Here is a 12,992-nt window from a genome sequence, read left to right as displayed (position 1 = left end):
GATAATCTCTCTGGAGTTCTCTTTTCTTATCTCTAAAATAAGGACATTGGACATCCTAAATACTTCTTCATGTCTCACCTTCTATGAGTCTCTGGTATTTTCCAGCAGTACTTCAACAAAGGGACATTTATTAGATACTTTTCATGTTTCAGACATCATACTAGACTCTGAGAATGAATAAAACCTAAGACATGATTCCTGCCATGGAGAAGTTTCGTAGAAGATATAACATCCACTGCAAATAGTAATAAAATATATTACATATGCTGCATGAATGGTGAAAAGAAAGGCATAGAAGAGAGAGAATTAATACTGCCTGGGATTGTTGGTGTTGTTTGTCAACAGAGTTAGACTGGACCTTGAAAGATATTTATGAGTTTGGTGAGGCAGTAGGAGGGCTGGGGGGCACTTTAGGCAGGAGGATTCGTATTTAATAAGTCCAGGGATACGTGAAAGCACATGGCGTTTAAGGGAACAGTGAGGGTCCTGTGTAGCCCGAGCTGGAAGCATGTGGGGAGGTGAGAACAGGGAAGCATCCGGAGATGGAGCTAAACATCAGTTGCTAAAAGGCAAAGGTTCTTTGTCTGGGAGGCAATGGAGAGTCAGTGAAGGGTTCTAAACAGGGAAATAAAAGAATCAGACTGGGGTTTTAGAAGATTTCTCTAGCGGCAAAGTCATATTTGAAGGAGTGCCAGGTAGAGACAGACTTAGGAGAGTTCACAAGAGCTGAGGTGAGTGAGGAAGTTCTCGTGATAACCATCGATTCAATCTACAGGTACAACCTGGAGGATCCGGTACCAGGATCTGCCCTTGTCTCTGGGCACTTCCATATTCCATTTAGATAAACCTACTTACCTTTTTTCTAATAAGCCTTCTTCAGACACATCTTCAGCCTTAGATGCCGCTTCCTACAATTTATAATCACTCAGTGGAAGTTATAGAAAAGGCTTCCTATCTAAGGCAGAGTTGCCTCCGTTCTGATGTCTTCTTATCTCTGGCCTTTTTGTCCACTGTCCTAATTTGCTTTCCTGAATTCAATCTGTGATCTTGCTTTGACTCTAGGACTTAAAGCTACAGAATACTTGGGGAGATCTTAGAGACCATTTTATCCATCGCTCTTCTCTTATGAGGAGAAAACTGGGAATGTAAGAGACTTTCCAAAGCTCTTACACTTTGGAGGCAGAACCAAAACTAAGAACCCAGGTCAGATACCCAGCCCAGATCTCCCTGCATCGTATAACACCAACTACCTGCTGTAGGGGCTCTGGCTCTACCAGGCTCCCATAGCTCAACCTACTGTGCCTTGGCAGAAGTGGCTTTTTTGGGGGAGAGTCAACATTGACTTTCACCTGAGACCATGGTCTAAGTGTGACATCACACAAATCTCCAATAATAAGAAGAAGATCCAAAGAATTACCCACAGTCTCTTGTTAGGTTTGGCTGTAGCAAATACTGTTTGGGTTAAATAAGTTTCCCTTGGAAGTAGATATTCACAGTGGTGGCATTTGTTGCAGCATGATTTAACCTAGGCAGAACATTAGGTACTTTGAATGTTACTAACTTTTAACTATTTTAAGTTTCATTTATCACTGTTCTCAGGAAAGTAAGACTTCATTACTTTGTAATACAAAATTTGTGATAATTCAGAAAGAGGCTGGGATCATTATTTTTATATTATTCACAAAGGAGTTGTGAAACAACTACAAGAGTTAACAAGATTTCTAGGAGAATATTTAGGATAATCCGAGAACAATGTTTTCAAGCACAAAAGCTTTAGAATCAGCTATGTAAAGTCAGACAACTGTAGATACCGACTAAAATGTTTTTTCATGCTACAAAAGCAGTTCCGCCAATACTCCATATTCAGTGTATTAAACATTACTTGTTAGCTTAGCTTCAGTTACACTATCCTCTCCACAAGCATTCACTGAGTTCCTACCACATGTCAGGAACCATGTTAGGATTTACTGTCCTAGTAAAGAAACATGCCCTGCCCTCAGGGACCTCGCAGTCTTGTTGAAGTGCTCTAGGTACTTGAACATAATAAAACTGAATTTCTAAAGAAAAATATGCTTCTGATTTCACTAATTACAACAGGTTTCCATATTTTCTTGCTTGTCATTTCTCTATTCCTTACTTATTTAAATTATGAGGTGGTCTGGTACCTACAGAACTTAAACATTTATTCATTCATCCAATACATATTTACTGAGCACTTAATATATTCTAGGAGCTGTGACGGTGAAATAAACAAAAATCCTTGCCTTCCTGAATTTTGCATTATTTATTCTTTTTTCCACAGGTAAGAGATTTGCTGTCCAAAACCAAGAAACCTGGAGGGCTAAAAGTAAGGGAAGACCAACAACTGGGCTTTTATGTGGATGGTCTAAAGTCAGTGCCTTGTGAGAACTATGCCCAGATTGAAAGACTGATGGAACAAGGAACAAAAATAAGGACCACAGCTTCGACCAACATGAATGCCAGCAGCAGCCGGTCTCACATGGTCATCACCATTCAGTTCAAGCAGGTGAGATTCAAGTGGATGCCATTGTCCCCACCTCCCTCCAAAGGGGTCCAGGGAAAGGTTCCCAGTAGCGTTATGGGCTGGTGAGTATTATGGAATCTTTTTAGATTTGATCTATGGATTAAGGTGGCTCTTTCCAAACATAGACTATAGGGTCAGGAGCAGGAGAAAGTGAGGCACTTGTCTTCTTGCCTCCCTCCCCCGACACCCACGCCCCCCAACCCCAGCCTAAGTGAGCCTGTTACTAACAGAGGGGTGGCAGTAAGACCTACCAGATCCCAGAAATGCCCCTGGGACTAAAGACTGCTTTCCCTCAAGTAAATTCCATGCTCTGGGAAACAGGTTTTGACCCCCAAGTTGATCAAACTGTGGAGATATGAGAGTGGGTCTGTGGTTTGTCATGGAGAATTCTACTAGTAGGCCTTGTGTGCATCACCAATATAATAATGCCCAACTTTCAGATCCATGAGCCTAGGGGACCACCAGATACTGAAGTGTCTTTCTGATATTTGGAAGTACAAAGATAAAGTCTTTGAAATCAGGTAATCCATGTAACGCCCCACTAACTAGAATCTTTGATAAACTAGAGCACACTTTTCTCCTCCATTCACCTTGGTGGATATCACCGAGTGATCTCTACAATTATGGACAATTTGATTCAGACATGGTTATTCACAAAGCCTGGTTAAACATTTAGCTACAATTTTACCACCTCCATCCCCTAAGCCACAGCACTAGTAATAGATAAAATAGTAATAAATAAAGATTGTCCTGCTCTAACCAGGAATAGTGGAAAAACACTAGACCATGTATGACTCTGTTTACCAGTTCTGAAACTTTGGGAAGTAACTTACCTTTCCTAAGTCTCAGTTTCTTGTTCTGTAAAAATGAGATGAATAGTTATCCTCATAGGAATGCTGAGACGTTTAAATAGCATTCTGCATTTTAAAGAACCTTGTAAACTTTAAAATATTATTCACTTAATTTTACAATGTTACTGCAATTCATAAACTTTAAATATGGTTTGCCTTGCTATTTTTTAAACTTGATATTTTAGAGGCAAGAGACAAAATTAACTGGAAAAGAATGATTTTACTCTGTTTATTGGTGTCAGTAACAATATTAACACCTATTAATGTATGCCAGACATGGTTAGAACCATTACATCTATTATCTTTTACCCTCATAACATCCCAATAACATGCTATCATCCCTATTTTACAACTGAGAAAGTTGAAACTCTGAAAAGTTAAATCATTTGTTCACAGTTACATGACAGAAAGGGAATCTGTAGTGTTCTTTCTATTACGTGACTACGCCATCCTGAACAGTTACTTATTTTGCAGATTTCACAGTAGATTTAAAATACTTATTGATCACAGAAATACTAGGGCAATAATTGATATCTAATATATCGTTGGAAGTAGCTTTGCAGAATTGGGAAGGGGCAACTGAGACATTTGAGCCTAGTAATGTTATTGTAAAATGTCATTATAAAGAGGATGGCATTTTAACTTGCAAATTTTATTACATCTTTTTTGAGTGTGAAATACATTTAGAAAAAATATTTTAGAAGGTGAAATAGATTGTCTTCTTGTGTAGTCTGCTACCACTCTAATAGCATGACCTGTGTTGCTTTCCTACAGGTTTTCCTAGACAGAGACCTCAGCAAACAATCCAGTATTAATTTGGTGGATTTAGCTGGAAGTGAAAGGCAGAAATCTTCAGGATCTGAAGGTGATAGACTGAGGGAAGGATCACGAGTTAACTTAAGTTTAACCAATTTAGGAAATGTTATCAGGTAAATAATCAGTGAATAGGTATTTATTTGTGCCATAAAAATAAACTCAAATATCAAAATTTAGATTAATCATGACCCTTGGTTCATGACCCACTATCATCATTGGTTCATTCCTGGCCCTCCTGTAGATTTTATTCTAAACTAATTAATTGCTTTTAAATGAAATAACACACACTAATAAAACCACCACCCAACCCAAGAAACAGTTGATATTCCTCTCCTATTCTCCCCTTGGAGGTAACCACCATATTGAATTTTATGTTTATCTCCCTCCCTCCCTACTTCCTTCCCTCTTTCTTTCTTTTATCATTTCTTGTTTTATCGCTTGTGCACATTATTATTTATTAGTAGCACTGATTTTTGACTTTTATAAAAGGATAAAATATTATATTGCTTTCTGGATCTTGCATTGTTAAGGTTACTTAGGTATAAATTACATATAGTAAAGTGCACAAATCTTAAATGTTCAGCTCAATGGATTTTTATATATGTATATATCTATGTAATTACCACCTAGATTGAGTTTTCTGAGTTTTGGATATTGTCTTTTACATCTGGCTTCATTCACTAAGGATTGTGTCTATGAGACTAATCCATGCTGTTTCACTTAGCAATTATTAATTGTTTTTCATTGCTATGCAGTTTTCCATTGTAGGAATATACCACTATTTATCCATTCTCCTCTTGTATAGGCATTTAGTTTGTTTCCAGGTTTTGACTATTATGAATAAAGTTGCTATCAACGTTCCTGTACATGTACTTAGGGGAAAATAATTATTCATTCCTCTTAAGTACATACCCAGGAGTAGAGTTTGCTTTTAGAGTCAACATTATTAACAATATCTATCCATGTTATGTGTGGCTCTGGTTAATTTATTTTCTGTTCTTTTACTAAACGTTCTGTGTATGAGATTCATCCATGTTGTTACAGTAGTAGTTGTTACTTCTTTTTCATTATTGTGTAGTATTCCGTTGTGGGAATATGTCACAATTTATTCCTTCATTCTCATGTTAATTGGCATTTTGGTTGTTTCCAGGTTTTTGTTTGTTTTTTGCTATTACAAACAGTACTACTATGAACATTCTTGTACAAATCACTGGGTATCAATATTTCAAAGTTTTTTTGGTATAGACAAAGAATTGAAATTTTGGGGTTTTATATATAAGGTGTGTGAATACCTTATTTTTCGAGATGGTGACAAATTGTTCTCCAAAGTAGTTGGACCAATTTATATTCCCAGCAGCAATGTATAACATATCCCATTGATCCACATCTTTTCTAAGGCTTGGTATTGTCAAATTTCTTGATATTTAACAATTAAGTGGGTATAAACATATTTTACTATGGTCTTGATTGCATTGGTTACTAACAAGCTTGAACATCATTTGATTTGCTTATTAGCAATATGTTTCCTCTCAAAATACCTGGCCTTATGTTTTTCCGATTATTCTATTGAGTTATTGTCTTTTTGATTGATCTGCAGACATTTTTTTTTTTTTTTTAATTTATGGTTGTGTTGGGTCTTCGTTTCTGTGCGAGGGCTTTCTCTAGTTGCGGCAAGTGGGGGCCACTCTTCATCGCGGTGCGCAGACCTCTCACTATGGCAGCCTCTCTTGTTGCGGAGCACAGGCTCCAGATGCGCAGGCTCAGTAACTGTGGCTCACGGGCCTAGTTGCTCCATGGCATGTGGGATCTTCCCAGACCAGGGCTCGAAACCAGGTCCCCTGCATTGGCAGGCAGATTCTCAACCACTGCGCCACCAGAGAAGCCCTACAGACATTTTAAACTATTTTTATTACCCTTTTCTCAGGTATATGTATTGTAAATATCTTCTCCCAGTCAGTAGCTTGACTTTTCACTTTTTTAAAGGTGTCTATTGTTGAGCAGAAGTTATTGCTTACGTTTTGCATTTTTCCATTTTCTTTGTCTTGTTTAAGAAAATTTATACTTAAGTTCCTATCCATCTGGAGTTGGTGTGTAGTAGCGTAAAGTGGGCATCCTTTTTGTTATTTTTTTCCTTATAGATTACCAGTTTTTTCAGATCATTTGCTAAATAGCCTCTCCTTTCCCCAGTGATCTTCTATGCTACTTCTGTTATATGTCAAAATTCAGTATATGCTTACTGTTCCTTGGCTCTTTAATCTGTTCATCAACATCTAAATATAATACACACTTTATCCTATTCCTGGATAATATGAGTATCTCCATCTTACATATGCTATTGTTGATATATATTTTAATTCTATTCTTCTTTAACCCCAAAAGACATTATCATTACTATCTTATACAGTTAGTGTTCATTCACATTTATTCCTTTTTATTATTTTTATTCATTCCTTCTTAAACATCAGAGTTGCTCTGTAAGATCAATTTCCTTCTGGTTGAAGTATGTTCTTTAGAATTTCTTTTAGTGTTCATCTGCTGATGGCAAACTCAATTTTTGTTTGGTTGAAATGTCTTTATTTTACCTTATTTTTGAAAGATAATTTTGTTGAGTATATAATTCTGGATGGACAGTATTTTCTTTCAGCTCATTAAGGATAACATTCTCCTGGTTTCTATTCTTGGTCTAATTGCTCTTCCCTTGAAGATAATCTTTTTCCCTACCTGCTTTTAAGCTCTTCTTTTTTGATGTTCTCCAATTTCATTATGTTGCATTTGAGTGTCAGTTTGTCTTTATTTATCCTTCTTGGAATTCCTTAGCCTCCATAGCTCTGTGATAGTGATTTTCATCAATACTAGAAAATTCTCAGCCATTATCTCTCACGTATTGCTTCTATCCATTTTTTTTTCTCTTTTCTCTCCTGAAACTTCAATTAAACTATCTGAATCTTCTCACCCTGTCTTCCATGTCTCCTAACCTTTCTTTCTTGTTTTCCATCTCTATGTCTCCAGGCTGCAACCTGGATTTCTTCTGAACTATCTGGTTCACTAATTCCCATTAGGGCAGTGTCTAATTTGCTGTTGAACCTATCCATAGTGTTTTAAATTTCAATTATTATATCTATTCCTTTCTAGATGCTCATTTTGTTTCTTTTCTAAATCTGATGGATTAATTTTTTAGATTTCTTTTCTCTGTTTGTGATTATAATTTCACAGAGATGGGATTTCCTCCCTCCTCTTCCCCACTCTCTTCAGTGACAACACTACTTTCTCTATAGTGCCCTGAGCAGGGCAGGAACTAAGCTGTTATTTCTCTTATTCACTGTTACTCTGATGCTGTAGTCCTATGGGGTCCTAACGCTATGGGATCTTCCTAAGGCAGTATGAGAGAAAGGCAAGAAAAGGACTTAAACCCACTCTCCATTCCTATCTTCACCCTGCTAGCCTGCCACCCTCTTCCTCAGATCACAACCCTTCCCTATACATAAATTTACAATAGCCTGCAGGCTCTGGGTTTTCCTCCAAGGTTTAGTGTGTTAGTGCCTCAGATCTGGGCTTCTCTGTTATGGTTTCCCCAGTGCTGACCTTGGAGATGGAACCAGCAGCCTGTGCTGCTGTCTTAACTTCAGCATCTTTGTACAGAAGGTGTCTCAACTATTGGATATTCCTTAGAGTCATGTCTCTAGTATATGGGGTCGACAAGGGGATTTGAGGGGTGTTTCTGACTTATCCACAGGGAAGCAGATTTCTTCTTGATACATGTAAAAAATTTTGTTGTTTTATATTTTCTTTTGATTCAGTGCTCTGGCTGATGCAGCCATGGGGAAGAAAGTCTTGCACATTCCCTACAGAGACTCTGTTCTGACCAAACTGCTCCAGTCAGCTCTGGGTGGGAACAGCAGAACTACTTTGGTAAAGTGATTTTCTTACCACATTTTAGACTGTTTAGACTCATGTAGCTGTCATTATTGCTGTTGTTATTATTATTATTAAAGTTATTCTCTGTGGACCACTAAACACAGCACTCTGCATTGATATAGCACGTTCTGACCTATGATCTCATGACTCCCGGAGCTCTTTCCATGGCGATGTTCGAATAGTGTCTATATTGCTAATTTTGATTTTTTAATTTACTCTTTTCTGTAGTTTTCAGGTTCTCTACAGAAATATATATTATTTTTATTATCAGGAAGAAATGAATACAGTTTTAAAACTAACACTAACAATGTCATGTTATTATAAATCAGCAGTCATTCCATGGCAAGACTGGAAATCAATTTTTGACTGTTTTAGACACAGGGCAGGTGTTTAACCTGGAGAGTAGCCAAATCGTGTCATCTCAGCAAAAGACTCCAGACTCTATTATTGAAAGTTTGCCAAGTGGTACCGTGTGCAGTGTGTTAAGTCAGGGCGCTCCGCTCTCAAGCTTCAGATTAGGGAAGGAACAGAACTGGGCAAGCTCTGCTTCCAGCCTCGTACTGGCCTCCAGTCTGTCGTCCTGACTAGGAGAGAAACGCTTGCTGCTGGATCTGTCTTTATCATTTATTCTTGCCTAACTCTTTTCAAACATTTTGTTTAAAGTCTTTCTGGTTGTCAGTACCTGTGGGCCTCACTGGGCCATCCCCCAAGAGCCCGGACTAAAAGAAGGTCCATAAGACTCCTCTGAACGTTAAACTACAAAATCAAATCTAACAGGCCTGAGCAGATGTGGGCAAGTTCTCCCAGGAGAGAGGATGACTTCCAGGTCTGCAAGACGAGGCCCTGGCTGAGGTGTTATGACGCTTTAGCAAAAAGTATGTGGTGGGTGGGAGGTTGGGGGAGTGGTCACCGGTCATCTCAGGAGGCGAATGAAAAAGAGGTTCCACAAAGCCAACATCCAAGCTCCTGGGTCTCCATGGCTCCAATCCCAGTTTCAGCATACTTACCGTGTGACCTCCTTTTCCTCCTTCCTAAAGTGAAGATAACAATATCGCCTTGGAAATACTGCTGTGGTGATTAAATGGGATGATATAATGAATAAGCTTTAAAAGCTGCAAAGCTGGACAAAGATAAAGGATTATTCACCAGACCCTTATGCTCTGAATCTTGACCTCCAGGACCATAAGTTACAAGCTGCTGCCTGGGCAATCACACTCCCCCCTGTTCACCCTCAGTGACCCTGCCCACCTCCAGCTCATCAAAAAGTTTGTTTTCTCATTTGAATTCTAGAACAATTAAGCCAAAGTCAATAGCCAGACTTGAAACCATACAAGTGGCTACTCAGTAATGATTTATTGATTGGTCTCTGCAGTGCCAGTGTTCAACAGTCATTTAAATCCCCGAGGAAATCTGCTGGGGACTCAGTGCTGAGGGACACGTAGAACAGAGGTTAGCTGCACACGTGTCAAGTCAGGGCTGGTTCGGTTCCCAGCTCTGCCATTTATTATCTGAGTGACCTTGGCACATTATTCTTCTCTAAGCCCGAGTTTTCTGTCTGAGTTGTAAAGTTTGAACAGTACCACAAATTACAAGATGTTCCATGACTGTTAGTTGTGTAATATCGACAACAATAGCTCTAAAACCTTATATGAAAAACAAAATCTGAAAAGGTTATTTTTTACAGATAGCAGCCATAAGTCCGGCTGACATCTGCTATGAGGAAACTTTATCAACATTAAGATATGCTGAAAGGTACGTTTATGAATATTTATTATCCACAGTGGTTCTAGGTTCTAAATCTGGCAAATTCTTCTAGTACCCTTATACTTGATGGGTTGGCGTCTTGGGAAGGGGTCCAGAAGAAGGAAGAACCAAAGGATTTGTGAGAGAAGAGTGAGAGAAAATAAAACAAATAAAAGGAGGTAGAACTGGGGGCTCAGGACCCTCCTGAGCCTGTCATTCTGTCACTCCAGCCCTGGATGGGGGAGGAGCCGCGGGATGAAATCCATGGGAGGAAGCACTGATCCCAATCCTGATGTGGTTACTTATCTGTCCCCCTGCATTTTCCTGCCACATAGCATGACCATTCACAGATTCCCCTTCTGTCGTATGGGACACAGGTAGAGCATAGTGACAGGCAGGGCATTTTTGTGCTAATAATAAAGATGAGCACGTCAGAGGCACTCCCAAAGTTGGGAACCAGTCCCGGCTCTGCAGCTTTCCCTGAGCTGCTTCTCATTTCTCCAGGTCCCACACGGCAGGTCACAGGCACCTCCTCCCTGTGCGGGTAGAGGGGGGCTCTCACTGCTGGTTCCCTCCCTTCGGACTGGCCGGGGAAACAAGCCCACTCGATTAGCCCCTGCAGGACGCTGTGGAGGAGCCTCTAACCAGCGGTAGAAACCGCGTGCCGCCACCACCCCTGCATCCTATTCATGTGGCAGATTTGAGAATTCACCTCTGCAGTGTTCCCATCAGCTCCATTCAGGAGCTTGGAATTCTCAGCCTGTGTTCCAGGCAGCTGCAGCTGGCATGTGAAATGGACTTGGTTCCTATTCTAATAGGTATGGGCCTGTGTGTCAGAATCTGGCCCTGCCTGCTATGGGACCTGAACCTCGCTGGCCCTCGGTGACCTCACATGCTGAAGGAGGTGATACCTCACTCTCTGGGTGTGGTGAAGACCACCTGAGATCGTTCATGGACCGTTTCTGGCTAAGTTCTGCTTGGCATGGGGCTGAAGCTCAAAAATGGTAGTTGCTATGATGCCCCCAAGTAATCGCCTGTCCTTCTGGTCTTCCCTTGGCCTCTTCTCAGGGAGGGGGCCCTTGCATTTTGGTCACAAACACTTGCATTCTCATTCTTCACTGTGTGGTCTCAATATCATCTTACTCCAGTAGACATTTTCTTCCAGCATCTGTACCACTCAGATCTTGAATTTTGTCTTTAGTAATATTTAGAATGTTCATTTTCTCTCTGCTTATCAGATGTAAATCTGTTGCTAGCACTTTTTACGTGAGACACTGTGTGATGCAGAGGAAGGAGAAAATGGTCCCCAGGGGCCCTGGGCTCCAGGCCCAGATCTGCCGTGGACTGTGCGACTGTGGGCTTGCCTTGGAAACCCTCTTCCTCAGTGAAAGGAGTGAGGTTGCCAGATTTAACAAATAAAAATATAAGCCGCCCAGTGAAATTTGAATTTCAGATACAGAGGAAGTCATGTTTTAGCATAAGTACACCCCATGCCACACTAGCTGGGAGTGAACTCGGTGATCTCTAAGCCCACTGCTGGCCTGGAGCACATGGCAGAGAGTCACTGGGAACCTCCAGGGTTTGTGGTCCTATAGCAGCAGCAGCAGTGACTGAAGAGAGTTTTTCATTAACCAAGTCAGCCCAGCTGGGGCAGTGTGTTCAGGGCCCAGAACACGTGGCGGGCAGGCTCCAGGCCTCGGTTGAACTGCTCCTGTTTATTTGAACCATGGATATCTCTGAGTCCCTTCTGGTCTTCATGGTTTACTGGAACCTTACATGGTGGAGTTTCGAATCACTTGGGCATGAAAGGCTCCCACTTTGACCTTCTGAGACCAGAGCCCAGTTTCCAGACAGTGATCTGGTGGTACTGCTCCAATTGCAAAAGGTCCAGGGCCTGGTTGTGTGTCCACCTTTGCACAGGGCTAAGAAGATCCGGAACAAAGCCGTGGTCAACACCTCGACCCTGATGAGAGAGTCCAGGGCAGAGAACAACAAACTGCTGCTTGGACGTGGAAACTCCAGAATGGCAGGTAAACCGAGTCAAGAGTTAGCGCGGGTCCAAGCCAGGAGCCAGGAGGCTGGGAGCGGGAGGGAGGAAGGGAGGGGCCGTGGCCAGGCCCAGGCCTGGGGGCCAACCCCTGGGTAGAGTCTTAGGGGAGCCCTAGGGCAGGTTGGGGCACCCCTGGGCCTTTGTCCAGGACATTTTGGCCTGAATGTAGATTCACAGCAGTTATAAGAAATAATGGCCCCGTCCTTTTTAAATGGTCATTTTAATCTCATTTTTTTTAATTGCCATTTTTATTTTGAGGTTATTCTTTCCACCGGGACTACTTTTTCCTTACCAGATTTGGACGGTGGCCGTATGGCGTTTATTCGGCTGATGGCCTCATGCAGTTAAGTGATGTTTGGAGCTAAGAAGCACTAGCCCCAGCACCCTCTTCTAAGACTCTGCTCAGCCCCGGCTGCACGTTACAGTCACCTGGTGACTGTGCGCCACCTGGACCAATTAATCCATCCCGGGGGCAGCAGTGGTTCTTAAAGCGCCCACCTTAAGGCGGCCCACTGTGCAGTTATTGAGGACCACTGCTTTGAGTGAAGGCCTGAGATTTCAGCATGGCAGCATGAAGTGTGTGTAATTTTATGCCCGTGAACAATTTAGAATGGTATGGATGGAAAGGGCAAAATATAAAACTGTTGAAGTAGAACTGGTAAAAGTGTTCAGCATCAAAACAGCCAGACCAGAAGGTCTGAAAGCCCTGCGCTCAGTGCTCTCAGTGGAGTGTGCCCCATTGTCATCGTCCGGCCCTTGGTAGCCGTTCCCCTCGCCCGGCCGGGCTCCCTCGTGCCACACGGGCTCTCCGTCTGGCAGCGGCAACACTTCCCGACCACAACTTGCTCCCACATGCACACACCTGGCTGCCCCCATGGATGTTCCGCTCGAGGGCAAGTTGGCACCACCTGGCATATCTCTGGGTTCCCAAGTCCTGACTCACTAAGGCTTCAGCCTCAACAAAGCACCTCCTAGATTAGAGGCTGTGCCCACGTCTGGTCCAGGCATGACTCTGCTCTGTCACAAATCTCTGTACCTCTAAAATCCGGACATGCGGATTAGATACCTAAAT

The 12,992-nt window shown here is 41.6% G+C and overlaps 1 protein-coding gene across 1 annotated transcript in view; it reads left to right on the top strand.

Moving 5' to 3' along the window:
- Window positions 1-12,992, top strand: part of LOC132372542 (kinesin-like protein KIF28P) — a 75,578-nt gene that overhangs the window by 30,759 nt on the left and 31,827 nt on the right. The window contains exons 5-9 of the mRNA XM_059934652.1: window positions 2,303-2,527; window positions 4,171-4,325; window positions 8,010-8,121; window positions 9,812-9,879; window positions 11,791-11,900. Of these exons, the coding sequence (XP_059790635.1) occupies window positions 2,303-2,527; window positions 4,171-4,325; window positions 8,010-8,121; window positions 9,812-9,879; window positions 11,791-11,900 (670 nt within the window). The remainder of the gene's footprint in view (window positions 1-2,302; window positions 2,528-4,170; window positions 4,326-8,009; window positions 8,122-9,811; window positions 9,880-11,790; window positions 11,901-12,992) is intronic.

This window comes from Balaenoptera ricei, chromosome 1 (assembly GCF_028023285.1).
Source record: "Balaenoptera ricei isolate mBalRic1 chromosome 1, mBalRic1.hap2, whole genome shotgun sequence".
Taxonomy (NCBI): Eukaryota; Metazoa; Chordata; class Mammalia; order Artiodactyla; family Balaenopteridae; genus Balaenoptera; species Balaenoptera ricei.
This window is presented reverse-complemented; position numbering and strand designations above follow the sequence as displayed.